The sequence below is a fragment of the Acytostelium subglobosum genome (assembly GCF_000787575.1).
Source record: "Acytostelium subglobosum LB1 DNA, scaffold: scaffold27, whole genome shotgun sequence".
NCBI classification, from domain to species: domain Eukaryota; phylum Evosea; class Eumycetozoa; order Acytosteliales; family Acytosteliaceae; genus Acytostelium; species Acytostelium subglobosum.
This window is the reverse complement of record NW_012236506.1, coordinates 279,126-302,098: the sequence shown is the minus strand read 5'-3', so window position 1 is coordinate 302,098 and position 22,973 is coordinate 279,126. Positions and strand designations below refer to the sequence as shown.

The window sequence follows — 22,973 nt, the reverse complement described above, 5'->3', positions numbered from 1 at the left end:
GGAAGATGGTATGGCTCTTTCCCAACGTTGATTAATACTAATTCTTTTCAGTATCTTTACGATTCGTTGGTGGAGCATTCGTTCCCTTTACATCTTCAATCACCAAAGGGTCAGTGACTCATTCATACAAACACACATTTAAAGAGAGACAGATGGATAGAGTATTAGCCCATACTCTCGCCCATTATCATGGTTGTTAAGATGAATCTGATACAATTATCAATTGACGAGGTGGGCCATCAACTACCACCAACCACACTTGGGACCTTCGTCCTTTTACCACAAGTCAAAACAGACAATCATGATGGCCAGCCCATCAATTGCATCATGCAAAAACGACAATCAAATTCGAATGAAGATCATTACACCCGAAAAATCACCCGAGCGCAACCGCCCGGGTATTCGGTACATTGTACAACAGAATACTCTTTTGCAAAGTTAAATATATATATTTGATAATAGTTTATAGTTTACATTATAATGAGAATAGTTATTAACATTAACCAAATAAGTGCCAATGAATAAGAGTTAGAGTACACTCTGTGTAGACTTATGGGTGCATTAGACGACGAATTGAAGTAAGAGTTGGAGTTGGAGTTGAGGTTAAGACTCTGTTCATCAGCAGTGTAGTTGTAGTTGGTATTGTCAACGAATGATGGACCGGCACCAACATGTCCAACGGGCACTTCACCATCATTCAGACCAGATAGATCAAAATGTGCTGTGGTTCCTCCTTCAACCAACTCTCCACACATCGATGCCAATGCACTCTTCAAAGGGTTCCAAGCCTGAGCTGCATAACATGTATATCTATAACACATCCAAGGCATGTAGCATTGTGGACAAGTGCCATTCAACATCCTTGTACATCCATTATTAATGATACATTGTGACACATTCTAGGTTTGATAGTGATTGATTAATTGGATTGTTAGTGAACTGACCAAAGGGTAGGTTTTGGTAGGATAGGGTACATACATAAAACAGGTCGCGACATGCTGGGATTGGAAGTGCACTACCGTAGGACACACACTTCTTTGACTCTCCATTGCATCTACATTCGCCTGTGCCACACTCTGAACTCATGTAGCAGTCATGACCACTATACTGATCCTTCTTGCAAATGCCTGCCATCTTGTCACACTATGATTGTTCGTTAGTTAATCAATCAATGCATGTATGAGTCGATAAGGTAGTACTTACAGCAACACCATCGAATAGATTGCATTGTTCATAACTCTGACATGGTGCTCCGATGGAGCCAGAGAACTTCTTGACACATTTGCTACGACTGCATGCCATGTCAAATGGACACATAGCATCTCGAGTACATCCTGGAGATGAAGTGGACTTGACACACTTCTTATCACGGTTACAATGATATCCAAGTCCACAATCATCATCACTACGACATTTATCAGCGACACATAACATATCTGATGAACAAGTACTGTTGCCATCTGTAATTGGAGCACAATCACTTGAATTACTACAATGCTCACCATTGGTTGACAACAATTTACATTTTCCTTGTACACAAGTCATTGTTGTATCTTGACTGGCACAATCATCGTCTGTGGCACAAGATATCAGTTGCTCTGGACTCTGAGAACACTTGCTATTCAAACATACAAATGGGTATCCACAATCATATCTTGGATTAATAATAATATTAATTGAAATGATTAGTATTTCCAAGGTCCAGACACAATGGATATTGGGTATACTTACGTTGAATCACATGTTCCATTGAGTGGAATTGGAGTAGGTAGCTCACATTTGTCGGCAGATGTGTAGCATACCAATATTGTTAATATAATAATAATAATATTAATAAACTTATAAAGTAATTGATAGTTATCCATTTAAATAAATAAATATTTTGAACGTAGTATGATTGTATGTATTGATTGATTAATTGATTGATGGGTAATGGAAGGACAAGTGCAATGATGTCCAAGTGAGAGTCTTATATCCATTGTTATTTGATTGATCCATTGTTAATAATTAATTGATTAACAGGCGATATGCTTAATAAGGTTTGAGTGTAAATTCACCATTTGGAACTATTAATAATAGTGTCATATGTTCAATAAGATAGGTTATACATACTTTCATACACACTCATACTAATCATTTTAATCACAATGGTTACTACAACAGACGACGTCGTATTATTAATTAAATTATAATTATACATTAAGTGTAACCACACTTATTGTTGTTGTCATTGTATTGATCATATGATTGTTCATACCTTTGCTCACAGCTTGTGTGTGAACTTTGGTCGATCAGTGATCGATTTGGGTTTGTGAGTGTTTATGTATGTGTTTCAGATGGTGGGTGTAGGGACTGAGACAATGAGTTAGTTCATCAGGATTAACATTTGTTAATTTAATTTATTATTAAAAAGATAATGGTAATATTACATTATTGTTTTTGTATCAATTTTCAATACTAGAAGATATGGAAAATCATTTGACAGCATCTGCGCTTATTCTTTTGAATCTTAATAGGTTTCACCTTTACCATCTCATCTACAACCTTAGCTTTTTGGAAATGTTGGAACTTTCTAATCAAAGTACTTCTATAATTAATTGACAAGTTAATATTGGTTATTAAATCTATCTATCAATCAATTCATTCCTAATATTACCTTGTTTGAACATTTTCTGAAATTGATCTATAGAGAGTATCGAATCCCTTCTTGTCCAATGCACTTGTCTCGTAGTAAAAGATACCAAACTGTTTTGCTAGATCTCTAGCTTCTTGTTCTGAAACCATCCTTTTATGTGCCAAGTCACCCTTTGTACCAACTAGTACAAAGACACAAGTACCAGTGTGTTCCTTCTCCATCAGAGCCCTGTGCCAATGACTACATAGTTCAAATGATTTAATATCTGTAATATCAAAACATATGGCTATTGCATCTACTGCCTTGATCTTTTCCAAAGCTTTCAAGGTCCATTGCATGAAGTTTACATCACCCGGAGTATCATTTACTGTCACTTTGGTTTTAGGATCATCGGGATCTAACAAAGGAGGTAGATCAATCTTATGTGACTTAATAGCCATAGTGATCTCAATCTTTTTCTTGAATTCATTTGTCTTGGCAAGTTCAATAATTGTTGTCTAAAATAAAAATTATTATTAATAAAGGAAAATAATACACTACTTTATATACTTTACCTTTCCTACATTACTTCCTCCTACAAGAAGCATTTCAAATTCAAAACTGGAACTATAAAAATTTTAAATATTAATAAAGTAAGTTAAGCTTATAATGTTAATTTTAACACTTACGTTTGGTTGTCCATGATTATCCCTCTCTCTATCTCAATCTAGGTTTAGCTTAAATTGAATAAATGAAAGATAGAATGATTCCAGTTTACTAATAAGTAGGCTACTGCAAATCAAATGGGTGACACAACTTAACTTGTTAGATCAAGTTTCAAACTAACTTAAGAAAAAGGTTTTGATATAACTTTAAGTAAATTGGTAGAGATGGGGTAGTTCTCGAAACTTGAGTTTGGAGGTGACAATCTTGCCAACTCAGATAGCAAGAGTTTTAACATCTTCACCCCCTAGGTAACAAAACTCATACTTTCTAACTCAACCATCAGAGTTCTCTATTACTTGGCACTTTCTTTGGCGAATCTCCAGAGACTGGGCAACGAGTAGTGGATAATAATAATAAGTATGCATAAGGCATTATGTATGTATGTTTATATAACCTGGTCAAGATCATCATCATCACCAGCATCCTCGGTAATTGTTGTTGTTGTTGTTGCCTGTGATTGTTTAACAATATCTTCCAAACCATCCTGGTCATGTTGCTCAATATCAATAAAGTCCACAGAGGTCTCTACAACTACAGCTGTTGTTGTTTGGTCCTCAAGGTCAAGCTTGGGTGGATCAGATGATGGTTGTGATGGTAATACTTGATCGTCTACTTCATCGTTCTCAACAACAGTCTCCTCCTCTTCCTCATCCTGTACCACAGCAGTGTTCTCCACGTGTTGAGCGTTCGCCTCATTATGATGTGATGTTTCCATATTGTCCGAGCCGTCGATTGTTCCATTGATATCACTGTGGACCTCTGGATTGATTGCCTCCTGGTTGTTATGGGACTCAAGCTGTTGCTGCTGCTGCTCCACTAGTTGCTGCTGTTGTTGCTCGATCTGTTGTTTCTGCTTCTCAATCATCTCCAAGAGAATAGAGTCGTTCTCCATCGACTTGGACTTGACATTGGCGACGGCTGGCTCCAGGGGAAGGGGAGCCGGCTCCTGGATGTCGGGTATCTGTGGGATGCCCTTGCCAAATCTGGAGAAGACCGACATGATGCAGGTTCGGATGTGAAGGTTGTCGTGGACGGTCAGATCGACAAGGTGTATATAGGCCTGGGGCATGTGTTTGTTGAACTGCTCATCGCTGTACTTGATGAAGCCATCGGCTATCTGGCGCACTATGGCCACCATCGTGGTGCTTGGTTGTCTGTGATGTGGTCCGCCCACTTCATTGAGGATGTCACCACACAGGTTGTTCAAGTACACCTCAATCTCTGCCTGTCGGTCTGCATAGGCTTGATTGAGGAACATCTCAAAGAGAAGTGTGAGCAGGCATGAGAGTGCTGTGGTCTCGTTCATGTTGTTGTTTGCTGTATGCTGGCTGTCTGGATGCAGCGCCTGTTGCTGTGCGTTGTTGTTGCCACTCATCATCTTGGTGAGGTGATAGACGAACGACCAGTACTTGACCAGTTGAGCACACAACTGTGTGGACAGATGTGAGTAGTTCTCGAGCATCACGGGTGTCATGCGCTGCATCAGCAACAAACTGACGGTCCAGCCGGCATTGTTGGTGGAGGGCACCAAAGTGTTCACACTGGTGTCGTGCTGTTTCAGCTCCTTGCCCAGTAATGAGGACTCGGTGCTAAACATAAAGACCAGTGATGCACTTGGATCCTTGACCAACAAGTGTTTGAGTATGCGTCCGATCGAGTCTGATATCTCTGTCCAGTGTTCATTGGTGAAGCAAACACCTGATCGTTGTATAAATTTACAATAGTACTCGCATCCAAGCACTGACACTGATTGGTTATCTAAGGGTAGTGTAGGGTATGTTAGTTCAATGTCTCTGGACACAACCTATCATCCAACTTACTGTTACATATTAGCCTCTCAAACATCTCCATGACGATTGGATAGAATTGAGATAGGACTTCATGGTGGTTGCTAAAGAGATTGATGATCTCGGTGAGCACGGATGGACAGGTTTGGCGTACCCATGCCTGTTCAAAATCGGATAACAATAATGGACTGTGATTTGTTGGCATGATTGGTGCCAGCATCTGGAGCAACACATTGTTGATAATATGTCTCCATGACTGTACGCTAAAGTTTGATCCAATCTTATTGAGTAACTTGAACAACAGACTTGAAGACCTGATTGTTGTGATTGATTGATTGAGTGGTTAGTGATTGATTGAATGATTGATCATGGACTAACTACTTACAGTTGCCTGACACTCTCATTGTCATGGGAGATGGGCACGGACAGTCCCTTGATGATGGGTATCAGTTGTGATTCCAGCTTGGTGGTGTAGGGCAGGGCGTCACTGCTTGAGCTGACGAGGTTGTTGTGTCGGTCGAGTATCTTGAGGGAGAGTTGATCCAATTGGTTCAATGACTTGATGCAGATGTCGGGGTAGTGGACCAGTGGATGTGAGAATGATGTGAGACAGTAGATTGTGTTGGCAAAGAAGTTCTCCTCGACAAAGTCAAAGCTGCTCTGGAGGATCTGCTCGACAGCCTGGTAGGCCAGCACGACGATGGGCTCGGAGGGCACACGCGAGCCAATCGAGATGACGCTGAGGATGGTCTTCCAGCCCGACTTGATGTTGTGCGCCTTGGACAGGATGAGATGGAGCACGCAGCGAATGATCAACTCGCGGATCTGCAACACCTGGTTGTTGAGCATGATGGTCTCGAACGGCATCAGGAACTCGTTCTGGAAGTTGAAGTTGGACATCTCCTCACGCTCCATGTACTTGGACGCCAGCTGGCGCAACGAGTCGATGGCGTGCATTGATATCTCAATGTTCTGATGCGAGCCTATCTTTGTGAAGTGGCTAACAGCGATCTCCCAGATGTTGTAGAACACCAAACGTATCCTACGCTTCAGATTGTACTCAATGACCTCCACCAGCTTGATCAAACTGTAGTTCCTCGAGTAATGATTGATCTCCTCCTCAGATATCTCGCAGAGACACTTGACAAACGTGATGATCGAGTCCTGTTTGTTTGATAGAGAGAGTGAAGTGAGTATGAATGTTAGGTGATGCGTGCATGAGTGACGGGTGTTGTACTTACATCAGAGAGATAGACAGTGTTGGTGAAGATCCTCTCGACTTGGTTTGAGTCAAAGGTCATGGCCTTGGGATGCTCCTCCTGCAGCTTCTTGATGTGGTACTGCAGGGAGTTCTGTGAGTACTCGACGACTGAGGGGAAGGCCGAGGCCAGTGCTGCGTTTGGCACTGGGTTGGACTTGGTCGTGTCGATCAGATGCAGACGCTCAAGAATGCAGATGGTCTTGAGGATGGGTGTCCACGAGTCCTGGAGATAGTTGCCGTCGTTGTTGGCAATGGTGATCAGATGCTTGATGCAGTCGATATGCTTGAGCGATGGCTCCTTGATCGTGTCGAGCAGACACAGCTTGGACAGCGATGTGATGAAGGATGATCGCTCCACATTCATGTAGAATATGCAGCTCACCCTGATGGCCGAGGCAAAGCCGTCCAGACAGAGCGATATCAGCTTCCTGTCCTTGGTGTCGTCCAGGATGACTGACAGCGTGGACAGTACATAGCACCACGACAGCAAGAACATTGGTCGCACATGCTCAATATTCCTGGCACGATAGAATGTCGTCTTCTTTGATATCCTCGTCTTCATCAACTCTTGACATTGTTTCACAATGTAATCACTGTCCTTGTTGAACCTGAGCAATATCTCTTGTGAGTCCAATGATCCTATCTCTGTAGTTTGATTGATTGATTGATTAAATGAGTGAGGATGTGTGGATGAGAGTGATAGCTGAGCTCAGCTTACCGTCAGAGTTGGTGTAGCCAAGCCTGTAGGTCTCTTGGGACACACGGTCGTAAATGTCTAACAAGTACTTGTCTTCAAAGTCGACCTTGTTGTTGGACTTGGAGTTCATCTTTAGCCACTCCTCCTTGGTGATCTTGGACTTGATTGATACATTGTGTAGATCAGTTGACAAGATGATAATGGCGTAGGCCAACAAATAAACAGACTCTGCATTGGCACATGATGCATCCGGGTTGTCAAAGAAGTACTTCTCTGCCAACTTCTCAACAATCCTATCAATTGCCTTGTTCTCTCCATTCAACTGAATACATGCGAGTACCATCCTATGATTGATTGATTGATTGGAGGTGAGTGATTGAGTGTTTGATTGATTGAATGAGTACATACTGTAGTGATTGATCAATCTCCATCTTCTTGAGGTCGAATGAATCGATGTACTTATACAGTACACTGACATTGAATGAGTTCCTATGTTGGCCAAGATGTTAGTATCACGTGATCACTTACTTCCACTTGTTGTGATACATACTGTTGACATAAATAAGTACCGATCAACTTTTGATCAAACTCTGGTGACATCCTCAACAACTCTGCAATCTCTGTTGGATTCTCTTTGATCATTCCACATTGGATTAGGAACTCGATGCCCTTCTTGGGCTGTGCATTGAACTTTTGTGTGGCCTGCTCCAGGAGAGACTGACGCTGCGACTCGTCCATGCTGGCCTTGAGCGGCGATGTCGATGTCTGTAGTGGCGAGCCGACGTCGTCGTAGGCTTCGTCAAAGTTGAGCGCAGCCGCTCTGGTCTGCTGCTCGATGCGCTTGCTCTCATAGATCTCCTTGCTCCAATCGACCAGCGAGTTCATGATGGTGACGATGCACTCGAGGCCCAGCATCTTGAACTTGACCTCCTCCTGCGATGAGGTGCGCTCCACGCTGCTCGTGCCCTGTGCTACACGCGACAACTCGTATACCATCTTCTCAAAGATGTCCTTGCGCTCGGGGTCGCAGTCGTAGTTGACAAAGATGTCGACAATGGTCTGTGGGTTCTTGCAGATCTCGCACAGCACCGGCAGCACCAGCCACTTCTTCTTGACGCTCTGAGTGCTCGAGGCCAGCGTGGCCAGGATGATCTTGGAGAAGAACGTGCCAATCTCCTCCTTGAGGTGCTCCTTGAAGTGGATCATCAGCGAGAGGAACATAGCCAGCGTCAGCTTGAACTCGGGCAGGTTGTTGCTGCTGCCATTGGTCAGTAGCGAAACGGACAGGTATCGCTTGATGGATGTGTTGATGAACTTCTCTGACAGCTTCAATGAGGGCAGCGGGTTCTCCAGGATGCGTGACAGCAACTCGAGAGACAATATCTTGCTCTTGACCTCATGTGACTCTGATGAGCTTCCATCAGGTACCTCCTTGGTCGACAACTTGCAGAAGGCCCTAAACAATAATATAACATCTGACAAGTTGACGTTGTATTGATGTATGATCGCGCTTGATTGATTGATTGATTGTGTTAGACGTTTGAAATTGATATCAATCAGTGTCTTCTTCGTGTAGCATACCTCTCATCATTGGCGCTAGAGCTGTGATTGTTCGCGTTGGAGTTGGCAGGGGTTTGGCTTGGTTGTGGTGCCTGCTGCTGTTGCTGTTGCTGGGCTGGTGGTGTGTTGCTCTTGGAGAGCTGTATCTTGAGCTGGCTAAAGTGCTCAAACTTGTGCAGTACGCAGTCGACCATTTGGAACAACGCGCTCTTTGCTGCTGTGAAGTTAATCTTGTTCTGACTGACCAAGTGGATGTTGTAGCATGATCTGATGGCATTCATAAGACATGTATCATGTATATCACAAGTCGGTGTGATTACAGCTGTCAGTAGAGACTGTTTGGTTTGATTGATTGTTAGTCATCATGATGTTGTTGTTGATGTACTGTCGCACTTGCATACCTTGATGATCTGTAACTGTACTGTCTCCTCTTGATAGTCAAAGTATGATCCAATAATGTCGACTACCTTCTCGATCAATCTCTTCTTCTCTCCACCTGGTGCTACAGGTGCCTCATCGTATGCGTTTGGCTTGATGATACCATATCCCATAAGTTTCTACAAGTTGATTGATTGATTGAATGAATGGTGAGCATGTGATCAACGAATGTATGAATGAATGATATCTACATCTAAAGAGTCCAATGCAATAGCCATCAACTTTGGTTCCTTTGTTTCACATGCCAACTTCATTGGCGTGACCAACTTGTTACCAAGCAAGTCCCATTCCTTTTCGCTAGAGTGTTGATGTTGACGTCATGGCGTCAGTATGATTGATTGGTCACATCCAAATCAGATGGTGACATGACATGACATGACTTAAATAACATACCTGATCTTTGCAGGAGGCGTAGCTGTACCTGGTGTTGATGTTGTTGTTGCTGATGCCGATTGATGTTGATGCTGCTGTTGTTGCTGTTGTTGTTGTGATATATTTGAGAAACAAGGAGAATCCCTTATTGTCTCTTGAGCTATCTTACAAGCTTCACGCAGCTGTATATTCTTCCTTGAACTCTGACTGAATATCTTTTGCAAAGCATTATTGAATATTAAAGCTACAGAGTCGTCCATCTCGTCATCATATATACTATATATACTATACTATTCTATTATCTCTTTGTTTGTTGTATTGATGGACCTACCTACAAATGAAGTATCCTGGGTGCACTTGAGAGAGAAGATTCATTGTTGTTTGTTTGATCAAAAAAGTGAAAGTTCGGCTCACCTTCGATGAACCTCACAATAAAGCATGTGCCAACCTGGCATCATTTCATAATAATGTGTTCTCGCGAAACAGATAATGAATGAAGGACTATTTATTATTACTATGAACTGGTTTGATATTCCTTCTTTCTCGTGTTGAGGAGACGCTTCCTCTCTTGGTTCAACTCCTTCTCGAGACGTAGGATCTTCATCTGTTGCTCCAGCTCCTTGATCTTGGAACCGGTGAAGTTGAATGTTTCATTCTCTTGCTCCTCCTCTTCCTCTTGCAAAGCGGTGGCAGTCTTGGCAGCATCGAGTAGTTTGGAGATGGCCTGGGTGACAGCCTTGGCAGCCAGTGTGAGTTGGTGATGAGCATTCTGGGATTGCTGGTCGTCGCCACTCTTGGCTCTCGATGCACTGACGAGACGCGCGGTGGAAGCGGCCACCTCACGAGCTGTGGCAATGAGCTCCTCCTCTTGTGCCTTGCCCTGAGTAGCCTTCATCGATGCGTTGATCATCAGCTGCACGGCAGTGCCAACTGACTTGGCCGCAGAGATGAGACCGTTGGACCATGTTGGGTCGTGCTTGTAGTGGCCCGATGTCTTTTGTGCCTCTCTTCTTCTAGATTGGGCGACGGCAGCGTTGCTGACGAGCTTGGCCACGGCGGCGGCGATTGATCCACCAGCGTCGACAATGATGCCTGCGACGTCGTTGGAGTCGAGTGGCATGCCAGGTGATTTCTTGGCTGTCTTTGGACGGGCGGCCAACAAGTTGGCGGTGGCAGCCTCGATGGTCTTGGCCAATGCCTTCAACTCGTTCTCTGTGCTCAACTCGAGGTCCTCCTGTAGCTTGTCCTCGTCCAACACGAGGTCCTTGCCTCCTGGAATCAACTTGCTTAGTTGAACAAGAGTGTGCAGCTGCTCGGACACCTTACGTGAGGCGTCTGGTACGTTGGTGTTGACTCCCTCCTTCTCCTGGTTCTTGACCTGCTGGATGAGTTCGAGGATAGCAATGTTGGCGCTCTTGACGCTGTCAGCCAACTTGATTGCGTCTGGGTTCTTGTCGCCTTGATCAAACAGCAACACTGATCCCTTGGTCTGGGCGATCATGGTCTGGACATTGGTGGCCAGGGCCTTGGAGGTCTTGACCAACTCGTCCTGGCTGACCTGGTACGAGGTGACCACTTCGATGGCAGACTTGGACACGTCGCGAACTGCGGCCACGTAGGATGTGGCGTTGGCCTTGTGGTTGGTGATAACAGTGTCGGGCTTCTCGACGTATGATGTGATGAGCACGTGAGTCTTCTCGAGCTCCTTGATGCCCTTGCCGGCCTCATTGATGGCAAAGTACACACTGGAGATGTACTGTCCGACAGCCTCGGCCACAGCCTCAGCAGCCTTTCCAAGTGAACGGAAAGCGGTTGAGTCCTTCTGGAAACGCTGAGCATCCTTGCTGGCAAGGATCATCTGTTGTGAAGCAATGCCGAGTGCCTTGGTGGCAGAGAGCACGTCTTGCTGAGATTGAGTGTCCTTGAGAGTGCTGGCGACCTCCTTGGCGCCGTGGGCGAGTCTGGTGATCAGGTCGGCAAACTTGGTAGTGGCCGCACCAAGGTTCTCTTGGGTACCCTTGGACGAACCAACGAGCTGAGAGCCTGAGACAATCAGCATCTTGGCGGCAATGACAACATCCTTTTGGAGGGCGCTGAGATGGTTGGCACGTGTGGCCGATGACATTGGGGTCGATTCAAGCTGGCCAGCTGCGGCGAACAAAGAATGAGCATCGACATCACAGATGAGCTTCTTGATGACATCGACGGCAGCATCACATTGGATCTCACCAATGGCACCCTGCTTGATTGATTGCATGAACTTGGCAATGCTGTCGCTGGCCGACTTGAACGCGTCGTTGAGGGAGACAGCGGTCACGCCTGGTGCACCCTGTGAAGCCTGCTTGAAGTTGGTGACGGTGAGCGATGTGGCGTTGATGACCTGCTTGACATTGGACAGAATTGCGTCCTTGACCTTCTGGTCGCCACTGGTCTGCATGACGGCGGCAACATTGAGTGCGATCTGTTGGACCAATGTGGCCATGTCCTTTGAGATGGTGGAGATAGCCACCAAGTTGCCCTGGTCGGTGGTACTGATGTTCCTGAGTGCGATGGCCAGATCCTTGGTGAGGGTCTGAATGCGCTCCTTGTAATCCTGGTATGACTTGTTGTCGTCGTCCTTGGATGGGCTGCTGTTGAGTGTGTTGTGCGAGCCACGGATGATCTCGAGTGAGTCATCAATGTCGCGGTACATGTTGACACCAGATGAGACCTGGGCGACGAGCTTGCTCATGGCATCCGAAGCGTCTTGGCAACGCTGGATAATCACCTGGTAGGTCTCCTTGGATGGGTTGGAGCTGGCTGCCAGGGAAGCCTGGCACAGACGAAGCATGGCGTCTCCAAGGTTCTTCGATTCGGACACGATGCGACTCTGCTCCTCCTGGTCCTTGGTTGTGGCCAGCGAGGACTTGGTCGATGAGGCCAAATGTGGGGCGGTGAAGGCAAGTGCACGAGTAGACTGACCAATAGCCTCTGGTGATTGACGGGAGGCCTTGAGAAGATCGTTGATTCCCTTGCCAATCGACTTGGAGATCTCGACGATGTGCTCCTGGCTCTCGAGATGAGACATGTTGCCAGAGGACTCGAATGGAGTACCGACGGCAACGGTGAGAGACATGGTAGACAGGTCACCAATGGCCTTCTGGACAATGTCGATGGCGTCCTCACACATGATCACTCCTGGCATCATGGCCGAGCCGATCTTCAGCACGTCCTTAATGGCGCTGGACATGGACATGGCCGACTCGTTGAGGCGAGTCTGGAGCTCGCTGTCCTTTGTCTTGAGCGAGAGATTGGAGGCGTCGGTGATCACCTGGGCGGTCGTTGAGGAGGTCGATCGGCATGCGCTGATCAAACGCTCAAACTCCTTGGCGTTGGCATGTGAGTCTCCAGCGGCGATCAAGAGGTTGCTGGTGCACGACTCAAGGTCGCGCAATGAGGTTGACAAACTCTGGAATGCGCCGGCCTCCTTGGCTGTGACAGACTTGACAGACTTGGCCACGGTTGAGGCAGCGTTGGCGAGTTGTTGAGAAGTGGTCAACAGCTGTGCCTTGTGAATCTCGTCCTCTTCATTGGCGATCATGTCCTTGGTGGCGGTGAACAGTTGGGTGGCAGCCGAAGCAATGGTGCGTGCGGCCGCAAGGATAGCGGTAGAGTCTTGGCCACTGTGCGAGATGAGTGAGCTGGCGTCCAAGATGGCCTTGGATGGAACAAGGACGTCTGGCGCGGCAGAGGACATGGCAGACTTGACAATGTTGCGTGTAGAGTTGACCAGCTCCACGACGATCTTGGCAATGTCCATTGAGCTCTCGCCGAGTGCGTTGACATTACCACGACGACCACTGGTGACCACATCGGAAGTGTTCTTGCCCAGTGCCTTGGCGGCATCGGACAGAGCGAGCAGACTGTGCTGCTGCGCCATGGCGCCTCCAGAAATGACGATACCATTGCTGATCTCTGGCAACACCTGCTTGTCGAGGGTGGCGGTGGCCTGAAGGATCATCTCAATGGACTCGTTGCACACTCCACTGTTGCCCGAACCAATCGAGCGCAACACCTTGTTGGAGGCGTCCTCGATGGACTTGGAGCATGTGACCAAGTTTTGATCGTAGACTGGGTCCTTGGAGTTGGCTACACGAGCCTTGGCATAGTCCAACAAGGTGACAATGTTGGCGCAGAGTGTGCCGGTGGTGGCCAGAACTGCAGATTGCATCTGCTCGTTGTTGCAAGTCACTGATGCCTGATTGGATGACATGACCAACGTGTTGACGGTGGAGCTGACAATCTTGGCGCTGGCACCCAGTCCCTTGAGGTTCTTTGAACGAGCCATTGAGACAACCTGGACAACAGCGGCATTCAATGCCTTGAGTGATGCCTGCATCTCCTCAGATACAGTTTGGAATGAGTCGCTGGATGCTGGTGATGCCTGTCCAAGCTTGGAAGAGATGTATGAGTTGATGTCGTTTGATGCCTCTTCAAGCTCCTTGCAATCGATTTGAGTGGAGGCAGCCACAAGTGAGGCCACGGTAGATGATACATCAGACTCGGCCGACTCCATGATGAGCTCGGCACTGGCATCGCCAGGGTTGGTGGCGACTGATCTTGACGCGCGAACCAATTGCTGCATGTCAATGGTCATTTGCTTGGTGGAAGCTAGGAGCTTCTTCTGAGCAGCCTTTGTTGGCAAAGTGGCAATGACTGCCTTGGACGCGTGAGCAACCTGGCCAGCTGCGCTGGTAGCATCCTTGACAAGCTCGCCCAGTCGTGCTGGGTTGCTTCTGACCTCGTTGGTGAGTCCACTGTTCATTTGGTTGAGGTCTTTAACGGCCACCATCAGCATCTCAGTGGTAGAGTCACGGGATTGTCCTGCGGGCACTGGTTCGACGAAACCACCTTGGATGGCGATCTCCATGGTCTCGAGCTCAGCCAAGGTTGAGTCAAATGCCTCGAGCGACTCTTCGATCTCAGCATGTCCACAAATGCGCTTGTAAGCTTCACAAGTGCGCATCAATCTCTGGACTGATGCTGATGCGGCATCAGATGAGTAGATGAGGGTTTGCTTCTGGTTGGGGTCGGCAATCTTGGAGGCCAGACGCTTAGAAGCGGACACCAGGTTCATTGGTGGGAGTGAGTGCTTCTGAGACATCTGCAGGAGCTCAAGCTGAGCCTGCTCCGACTTGGAGTCGGTCTGAGCGACACGCTTCAGACCGGCCATCAACTTGCTGATGGCATCAGTCACCTCCTTTGAAGCCTTGATCAGGACGGCGCTGGAGGCCTCGGGCAAGTGAGCGCTGGACACGCGAGCCGATGACACAAGGTGTGAGGCGTTGGCAATCATGTCACGCGAGCAATCACGCAGGGCCACGATTGAGGCCAGTGTTCCTGCATCGACAGACATGCTCTGAGTGAGTGATTGGAGATGGCCAGCGGCGTTGATCACGGCCGAGGTAGAGTCGGCATCATTGGGGTTGCTGATGAGACGACGACAAGTGTTGGACAGGTGAGACACAGACTCAAACACAGCGGTGGTCGAGGCAAAGAGACGCTGTTGGGTGGCAAGGTCAGCGCGACCGGCCACAGTCTTGGTGCATGAGATCATGCGGTTGGCATTTGATGCGACGACCTTGAATGACTCGAGAATGGACTCTGGTGTGTTGCCAAGATTGTTACGCAGCATGGAGATTGAGTTGGTGAGGTCGTTCGAGAGAGTTGAGAACTCCTCAGTGAGGAGGTCGCTTGAAAGGTTCAGGGTCTGGGCGTCGTTGGCGCCTCCAGATGGTCGCTGCTCAGCACAATCCAATGCGCTGGACACAAGGCCAAGAGTATCAAGCACATCTTGGACCTTGCCTTCGAGCAGGGTCATGTCTTGAGCGGGGAGATCGCTCGACTTGAAGCTTGTGGCGATAGTGTTGGTGCGTTGCTTGATGTTGACACAGAGGGACTCTAGCATCTTTCTGCTCTCTGGGTGACAGGCAGTGTGTGATACACTCTCTGCAACAGTGACCAGCTTGTCCGCTGTCATTGACATATCGGACATTGAACCCTTGATCTGCGAATTGAGCATCTTGTCGTCGACCATCTCGCACTTCTCTGAGCCGAGGTCGCAAAGCACGTTGGATGCTGACTGCACGCTTTTGACGCATTCGAGCAAAAGATGGGCGCTGCTCTCGGTCACGAACATGTTGTCGACGGCGGCCATCATCATTGTGGCCAGGGCGTTGGTGGTGAAGACGTGCTGCTGTGCAGCGGCCTTGGCCTCCTCATCCATCACCTTGTCACTCACAGACACGGCCGACGTGAGCAACTTAGACATGGCGTCTGACAGCTTGGTGGCGACCTCAATGATCTCGTCTGAGAAGCTGGCCAACTCTGGGATGAATGCTGCATTCTTGGCGCAGCTTCCAACAGTGCTCATCTCTGCCATCATGACCTGTGCACGACTGAGAATGTGCTTGTGGGTGGTGGACATGCCGCCAGCCTGTGGTGTGGACAGATCCGAGAGCAGTGTGGTGGCAGCGGCTGAGAGTGCATTGGCGTGGGAGATCAGCTGATGCTTGAACTGCTGTGGAGTCAACGTGGTGAATGATCGCGAGAACTGTTGGGGCATGGGTCCACCAGAGCCAGATCCTCTCATTGAGTTCAACTCGCCAATCAGCAGGTCGGTAGCTCTGAGTGCACTCTTGAGATCAGTGATGGGAATTTGCTGAGATGGGGCAATGTAGTTACCGCCGCCATTGCCAGCACCATAGTTGAATGTGCTGGTGGCAGAGGCGGTTCCACGCTTGATGGCCACACTCTCCTCAATCGCCATGGCAGTCTCGTCCTTGTCGTTGTGCTTGGTGGTGTCGCGACGTGACTTGAGGATGATGTCAATGTAACCTGCGATCAAAGTGGAGATCTCCTCGGGGTTGTTGGTGAGCAGCACCATGTACTCGTCCTCATGGTCACCAAAGTCAAAGGTGAACGACTTCTCACTGGCAGCCCATCGCCTAATATGAGTCAATGGATGTGTCTTTTGCACCTCCTTTGTCTCCTCCAACATCAATATCATCGCCTCCCTAGTGATACCCAGTACCATGTCGACTGGCTTCTTCTTTCCATGTTCCTTTGGCTTCATCTATGTTTGTTTGATTGATTGAATGAGTGAGTGATTGAGTGACTTGGCGGGGACTTCTTTGCGAATGACATACCTTGACATTGAATGAAGTCATACCGTAGGTCTTGAGGGAACGACAGAGTTGAACGTATCTGTACTTGGCATTGACCTCAGACATGCTGACCAACTTGCGGTACTCCTTGTAGATGTCCTTCTCACAGTTCTTTGCCTTGGCCCATTGAACTGGAAGGTACTCTCTCAAACTGGTGATGCCGATGATGATAAGAGTGAGTACAACGAATGAATGATGTAGATGTTGTAACTAACTTACTTGAGATATCCATTACCATGCTTGGCTGGGTTGAAGTCACTCATTGACACTTGACATTGGAGTGCAGCCAACTGAAGTGCTTCTTCGCGCTGCGTGGGGTACTTGGCCTCGACGATGGCGTCGCGACATTGAACATAGAGCAGATGAAGCTGGACAGGATCGTTACGATCGATGTTGGCATCGTTGAAGAAGAACTTCTTCTTGAACATCAGGATGTCGGTGTCGGCCACGCCCTGCTCGGCGAGGATCTGGTTGCTCTTGAGCCAGTCGCCGCCATCCTTCTGCAGCGAATACTCCTCGGGGTTCTTGATGCCCATCTTCTTGGCGATGCCATCGACAATGTCGCTGACGCTGGTGCTCTCGTCGACCAGCTGCGTCTTGATGGTGTCGTCCAGCAGCTTGATCTTCTGGGGTCGGTGCTTCTTCTTGTAGTCGAGCTGTGAGTCTGAGCTGATGTCGTAGAACTGCAACGACTTGTCTGGCTGCAACCAACGTGCGTTGGTCCTGCCCTCCACACCCGGTTGAAACAGACCATGATCGTCACCACCCTCATTAGTCTTCTCCTTTATCAACTGGCATATCTCACCAATTGACATCTCGGGTGAGAACCTAAATGTCTTTACCGAGTTGGCCGACACAATGTTGACCTTCAATGATATAGACATATTATTATTGTTATTATTATTACAAGTATATTATATTATTTGTTTGTTTAACTATTTTACAAGTATGATTGATTGATTAATTGAATGAATGATTATGTGTGTCGATCAATGACGCATAACAACAACAAGTAGGTTGGGTTCATTCATTCATTACGTTCGGAATGAATTGCATTGAATGAATCTGGTCATCGTGTTGATCGAAGATCTGTTTTCGATTGATGCAAAAACGTGGTGTCGTTGGGCTTTTTGACGGGACTCCAAAAATGGGAACAAGTGTGTTTTGATGATGGTGGTCTCGCGTGGACTGTTTGATTGAATGAATGAAAGAACAGATCTTGATTGGTCTGATGGACGAGCCAAGCCTAGGCCAAGGACGAGACGAGTACTTTGTCGAATGAATCATATGTTGGAGAGATATACTTGAGTATGAATGTCTTGTCAGTTAGTTGATCAACTGGAATGATTCCACCATGTAGTATATCACATAATACAAGACAGTGAGATTGATTGATGAATCTGATGGTGAACTCTAGACTCCTATTGAATACAATGACGTTGATACTATTGTTGGCCAAGTGAATGGCCTCATTCGAGAGGAATCGATCCAATCTCTCTCGGAATGGTATTGTGAAGCGATTGGTCTGCTCGGACGACTCGATCACCAGCGTGCAGCCCTTGGCCAAGTTGACCAGACATTGGCTCATCATAATATCAAAGCTGACTGACAGTTTGAGGTATGTTGCCGATGGTGGCAATGCGTTGGGTGGCAGTGCATGATTGTAGCCAGATGGGAACTCGATTGATTGGAGCGTCGATGGGAAGAAGTGCGCAGGTATTGACGTGGGGACGTGTCCTGTCATCTTGAGTGATCGAAGACGTGGCGGCAGATATCCAGGCACGAGGGGCAAGCCAATGAATGAGTTTGAGGCCAGGTCGATCTCCTCAACCGAGTCGGGGATCGTGCCCACCTCCCTGCAGCAACAATTGACATTGTATCCAGTTGCCTTGAATATCTTGAGATTGGGCGGCAACACGCCCTTGACCAACTGCTCCTGGAAGTTCCACAGCGCCAGGTATGTGAGTGATGCTGGCAGCACCCCGGGCTCAAGTCGCCCATTCCAGCTGTTGTGGCCCACGGTCAATGTGAGGCTAGTCATGTGAGCGGGGAGATAGTCTGGCAACAAGAGTTGGCCTTGTATCAAATTCATCTTTAGACTGAGCAATGATGAAGGCAGCGTGCCCACACCAAGTCCGCTGAAGCGCTCCGACAGTATCAAGTGTTTGAGATTGGGTGGCAGAGAGCGGGGCGCGAGGGATTGGTCAAAGGTGGAGCCGAAAGACAGGTCGACGAGCGTGATGGGCAGCACACCCACCTCGATCGGTTGATTGAACAGGTCGCTAAAGGATAGACATTCAAGCCTGTCTGGTATCGTGCCTCGTGCCAGTGGTTGGTTGTATTGATAGCCAAAGGATAGTCGACGAATGGACTTTGGCAACACACCTGGCGTCAACACATGATTGAAGTTGTTTCCAAACTTGAGTGATGTCACTGTGTTGGGTATGTCACCCGCCAGCACCGGATGATTGAAGTTGTGCACCAAGAAGAGATGAGTGATGTGACCGAAGCGAGAGAGGTCTCGGGGCAGGGCCAGATCGCAGCCAAATATGATGTGAGTGGCCTTGCACTGCATCGCCTTCTCGTCCAACTTGTTGAAGTCGCCCTTGAAGAATGAGAAGTCGAGATGGTTCACTGTGGGGGCTATCTTCCTCTCGCATCCATTGGTCATCAGTGAGTAGATGGAGGCTGCGTGTTGGTCAACGTCTGCGCCATACTCTGCCTCTTGCGTCAGTGACTTGACGATCGCACTGCGGAATGAGTTCAATTTGAATGACTTGTTGTTGGTGTTGGCAAAGTAGTCGACAACATGGCCAATTCGTGATTGATACATTGGCAATGTGCGTTGAGAGTGATGTATGTTGTGTTTCTTGAACATTCGACTGTTGGACTCTAGTCTCAAGTATTTATCACGTGCATTGTACAATGATCTACATGTCAACACGAAGCATATCTTATCAAGATTACTAAGTTCATCATATGATAGCAGTTGTTTGATGATCAAGTGTGGGAACAGGTCCATCTTATCTATCTATTGGTTGATTGAGTGAGTGAGTAATCGGGTGATTGGAATAGTTCCAGTGATGATGATCGAGTGAGTGTGAGTGATTGTTAATTGAGTGAGAGTGAGTGAGTGATCATGTGATTGGAATAGTTCCAGTGATCAAGAGTGGAAAGTAATAATAATAATATGTTTAATGACCGATCTTTGAATGATCAATCAACTGATCAAAAAATTGTCAAAAGAGATCTATGATGTAAGTGCCCCTTGAGTCATAGGCTGTGTCAATCATTGGAATGAACTGTTTCTCGGCCAACTTGGAGATTGGAATGAATCCACCTTGTAGTATATCACATAACACTAAACATAGTGAATGATCAATGAATCTAATGTTGATTGTACGTGTTCCATTTGTCAATATAATGTTAATATGATTGGCAGCAAGATGATAGAGGGCGCCTTCACTGGAGAAGAATAGTAACTGTGCATCTCTGAACGGGACACTATATGATATAGTAAGATCTGTCGATTCCAGACTGAGTGTACATCCTCTGGCCAAGTTGGGCAAGCATTGCGCTAATGACAATGCTGTAGTTGGTAGATTGGGTACCATCAAGAATGTTAATGATTGAGGTAATGCCCTTGGATGTATTGTGAAATCATCTCCAACAGCTGGCAACACTATCGATTGCACTGTTGAGGGAATGACATGTTCTTCCAACTTGGATTGTGCCATCGCTGATTGTGGGTATTTGATTGATTGAAGTCCATGCGGTAACAGGTTTGGCATGTTTGAGTAGGAGATGCATTCAGTGAGATCAAGTGAAGTAACTGAGCATGGTATCGGATCGTCAACATCAGTGAAGCGAACTCCTAGCCCGAGGGTCTTGACATTGGGCGGCAGCACACCTTTAGCAAGATGTGATGCGAGGAAAGAGATGTCCATGCGTGTGATACTTGATGGAAAGACGCCGGGCTCTATTTTCCAACAATAATTGGTAGAATTCATCTCGAAGATGGCCAACTGATTTGGAAGTTGGCCATGCTTTAGTGGTTTCCTAAATTCCTTGCCTAACTTTATCCTTTGCAGTGTGGCAGGCAAGACACCTTGTAGCAATTCGTGGTTATAGACGTCCGAAAGCAATAGTGACTGAAGGTTGGGTGGAAGACAACCTGGTGACAGACAATTATTGAACTTTGAGGCATTTGACCAATCAGTAAATAAATCACCAAATGATAGATCACGTAACGAGGCAGGCAACACACCAGCCTCGATTGGTTGATTGAAGTTTCGGCCAAATGTCAGACTAATGAGTCGATCGGGGAGCACTCCAATCGATAGCGGCTGGTTGAAATGGTCACCAAAGGTCAGGTATTGTACCTGTCTATTGATCGAGTCAGCCATGAGCACTTCTTTGAACCAATTGCCAAAGGAGAGTTGAGTGATTGAGCGAGGGAGCACACCAGGAGCCATCACTCGATTGAAGTTATTACCAAATCTGAGTGAGGTGACTGTGTCTGGGATGGTTCCAGACTGTATAGGTTGGCCGTAGTCGCGTACCAAGTAGAGGTGAGTGATGTGGCCAAAGCGAGAGATGTTGGGAAGAGGCTTGTCGGCACCGTATATGATGTGGGTCACTGTGCACTGCATGTCCTTCTCGTTCAATGCGTCGATGTCGCCTCTGAAGAATGTAAAGTCCAAGTGGCTGACTGTGCTTGGTATGTTCTTCTCACATCCATTAGTGCGTAGAGCGTATATTGACTTGTTATGTTGCCTTTCGTATTCATAATCTTGAAGTTGTTGAATGAGTGACTTGATGATGACATGACGGAATGAGTTCAGTTTGATCTGTTTGATCTCTTTGGTTGTATTGTTGATTTTGTTGTTGTTGTATTTGATGTGGATGTTAAAGTCGTTGTCATTGTCTGTAAAGTAGTTGATCGTTGAGTATATTGGTGATTGACATATAGACTTATGAACACCATAATGATTATATCTAGGATATAGTCTAATATATTTATCACGAGCGTTGTATAGTTTAGTACAAGTCAATGAGAAGCATATCTTATCAATATTTGATAATAGTTCATCATCATATGATAACAATTGTTTGATTATAATATGAGGTAACTGGTCCAGCATTGTTATCTCTTTCTCTGTCTCTCTCTCATTCATTCTTTCATTCATTGGTTGATTGAGGTTCACCAAAACAGTGTGCTTGCTTCACGCACATATTCATTCATTCATTCATCCAACAATATCCAAACATAGATATAATATTGAGTCGCTCAATGACAAGGTATTTCTCATTCTGGTGTTATAGAGATATCTAGAATTAACTGTTACATTATTAATGAGCTGTACATCCTGAACAACACATTGTATTGGATGTTGATTGATCAGAAGTAGTTAAATTCCAAGGGAATGAAGATATATTAAAAGGATCTTCCGAGGAAGAATCCAATTGTTCTATCGAACATGTTTGAACTTTCTTTCTACTCTTACGTTTGACGTCACTCCTAAGACACCAAGTTCATTCCCACCTCCGCCCAATGGGGCATTCCCACCATCAATCTACACTCACCCACATATTCAGATGATCAAAAACGAGTCCTTTCCCTTCCCTTTGATGTTGAACAATGATTCATTTCAATATCAATCTATACATCTACAACTAAATACAAACAAACAATGTTTAAGACATCATCATTATTGTTGATTGTTATTGTGACACTTGTTGCACTTGGTGCTCATGCTAAGCACTACCCACAACTCAAGTGGGACGTGCAGCCAGACGCCAAGCTCTGCCCCAAGCATCCGATCAGCTTCACACTTTTTCTGCGCCAGCAGAACCGCGCCGCACTTGAACAAAAGGTGCGCGAGGTCTCTGACCCACGCTCGCCACTCTACGGCCGCTACCTCTCTGTAGATGACGTCACCGCCATCGTCCAGCCCACCAAGGAGACCCTAAACGCCGTCGACCAATGGCTCGCCGCACACAGTCCACTCAGTGTGACCTACCACCGCAACATGGACTCGATCAAGGTTGTCATGGCTCGTGAGAACGTCGAGAAGATGATGAAGGTGCACATCCAAAAGTACACTCATCAGATCACTGGCAACTCCATCCTGCGTTCTGCCACCGATCCAGTGATCGACTCATCAGTCGCTGCACACATTGACCTTATTACTGGTATCTCCCAATTCCCAATCGGTATGTTATGTTATGTTGATCATGTGACCCAGATGGATGGTTGTCACTGGGATGATCCCAGGGCATGGATGTTGAACTTACCCACTCACACTCAAAC

General features: G+C 46.8%; 5 protein-coding genes across 5 annotated transcripts; 1 reads left to right on the top strand and 4 right to left on the bottom strand.

Moving 5' to 3' along the window:
- Positions 1-470: 470 nt before the first annotated feature.
- SAMD00019534_104900 (hypothetical protein) lies at positions 471-1,317 on the bottom strand (the record flags this gene model as incomplete). The annotated part of the gene is made up of 3 exons (XM_012894328.1): positions 471-899; positions 979-1,143; positions 1,204-1,317. 3 exons carry the CDS (start codon positions 1,315-1,317, stop codon positions 471-473), a joined length of 708 nt encoding a protein of 235 aa, XP_012749782.1.
- A 2,408-nt stretch (positions 1,318-3,725) lies between these two features.
- SAMD00019534_104890 (hypothetical protein) lies at positions 3,726-9,715 on the bottom strand (the record flags this gene model as incomplete). The annotated part of the gene is made up of 11 exons (XM_012894327.1): positions 3,726-5,098; positions 5,161-5,441; positions 5,513-6,291; positions 6,369-7,033; positions 7,107-7,429; positions 7,494-7,574; positions 7,636-8,595; positions 8,667-8,980; positions 9,047-9,202; positions 9,275-9,380; positions 9,477-9,715. 11 exons carry the CDS (start codon positions 9,713-9,715, stop codon positions 3,726-3,728), a joined length of 5,277 nt encoding a protein of 1,758 aa, XP_012749781.1.
- A 254-nt stretch (positions 9,716-9,969) lies between these two features.
- Positions 9,970-17,544, bottom strand: SAMD00019534_104880 (hypothetical protein; the record flags this gene model as incomplete). The annotated part of the gene is made up of 3 exons (XM_012894326.1): positions 9,970-16,569; positions 16,643-16,811; positions 16,880-17,544. The coding sequence occupies 3 exons, from the start codon at positions 17,542-17,544 to the stop codon at positions 9,970-9,972; spliced, it is 7,434 nt and encodes a 2,477-aa protein (XP_012749780.1).
- Positions 17,545-17,906: 362 nt separating this feature from the next.
- Positions 17,907-19,682, bottom strand: SAMD00019534_104870 (hypothetical protein; the record flags this gene model as incomplete). The annotated part of the gene is made up of 1 exon (XM_012894325.1): positions 17,907-19,682. The coding sequence occupies one exon, from the start codon at positions 19,680-19,682 to the stop codon at positions 17,907-17,909; it is 1,776 nt and encodes a 591-aa protein (XP_012749779.1).
- Positions 19,683-22,353: 2,671 nt separating this feature from the next.
- SAMD00019534_104850 (hypothetical protein) lies at positions 22,354-22,876 on the top strand (the record flags this gene model as incomplete). Its single annotated transcript, XM_012894324.1, has 1 exon — positions 22,354-22,876. A coding segment is annotated over one exon (523 nt), but the record flags the coding sequence as incomplete, so codon positions are not given.
- Positions 22,877-22,973: the final 97 nt, after the last annotated feature.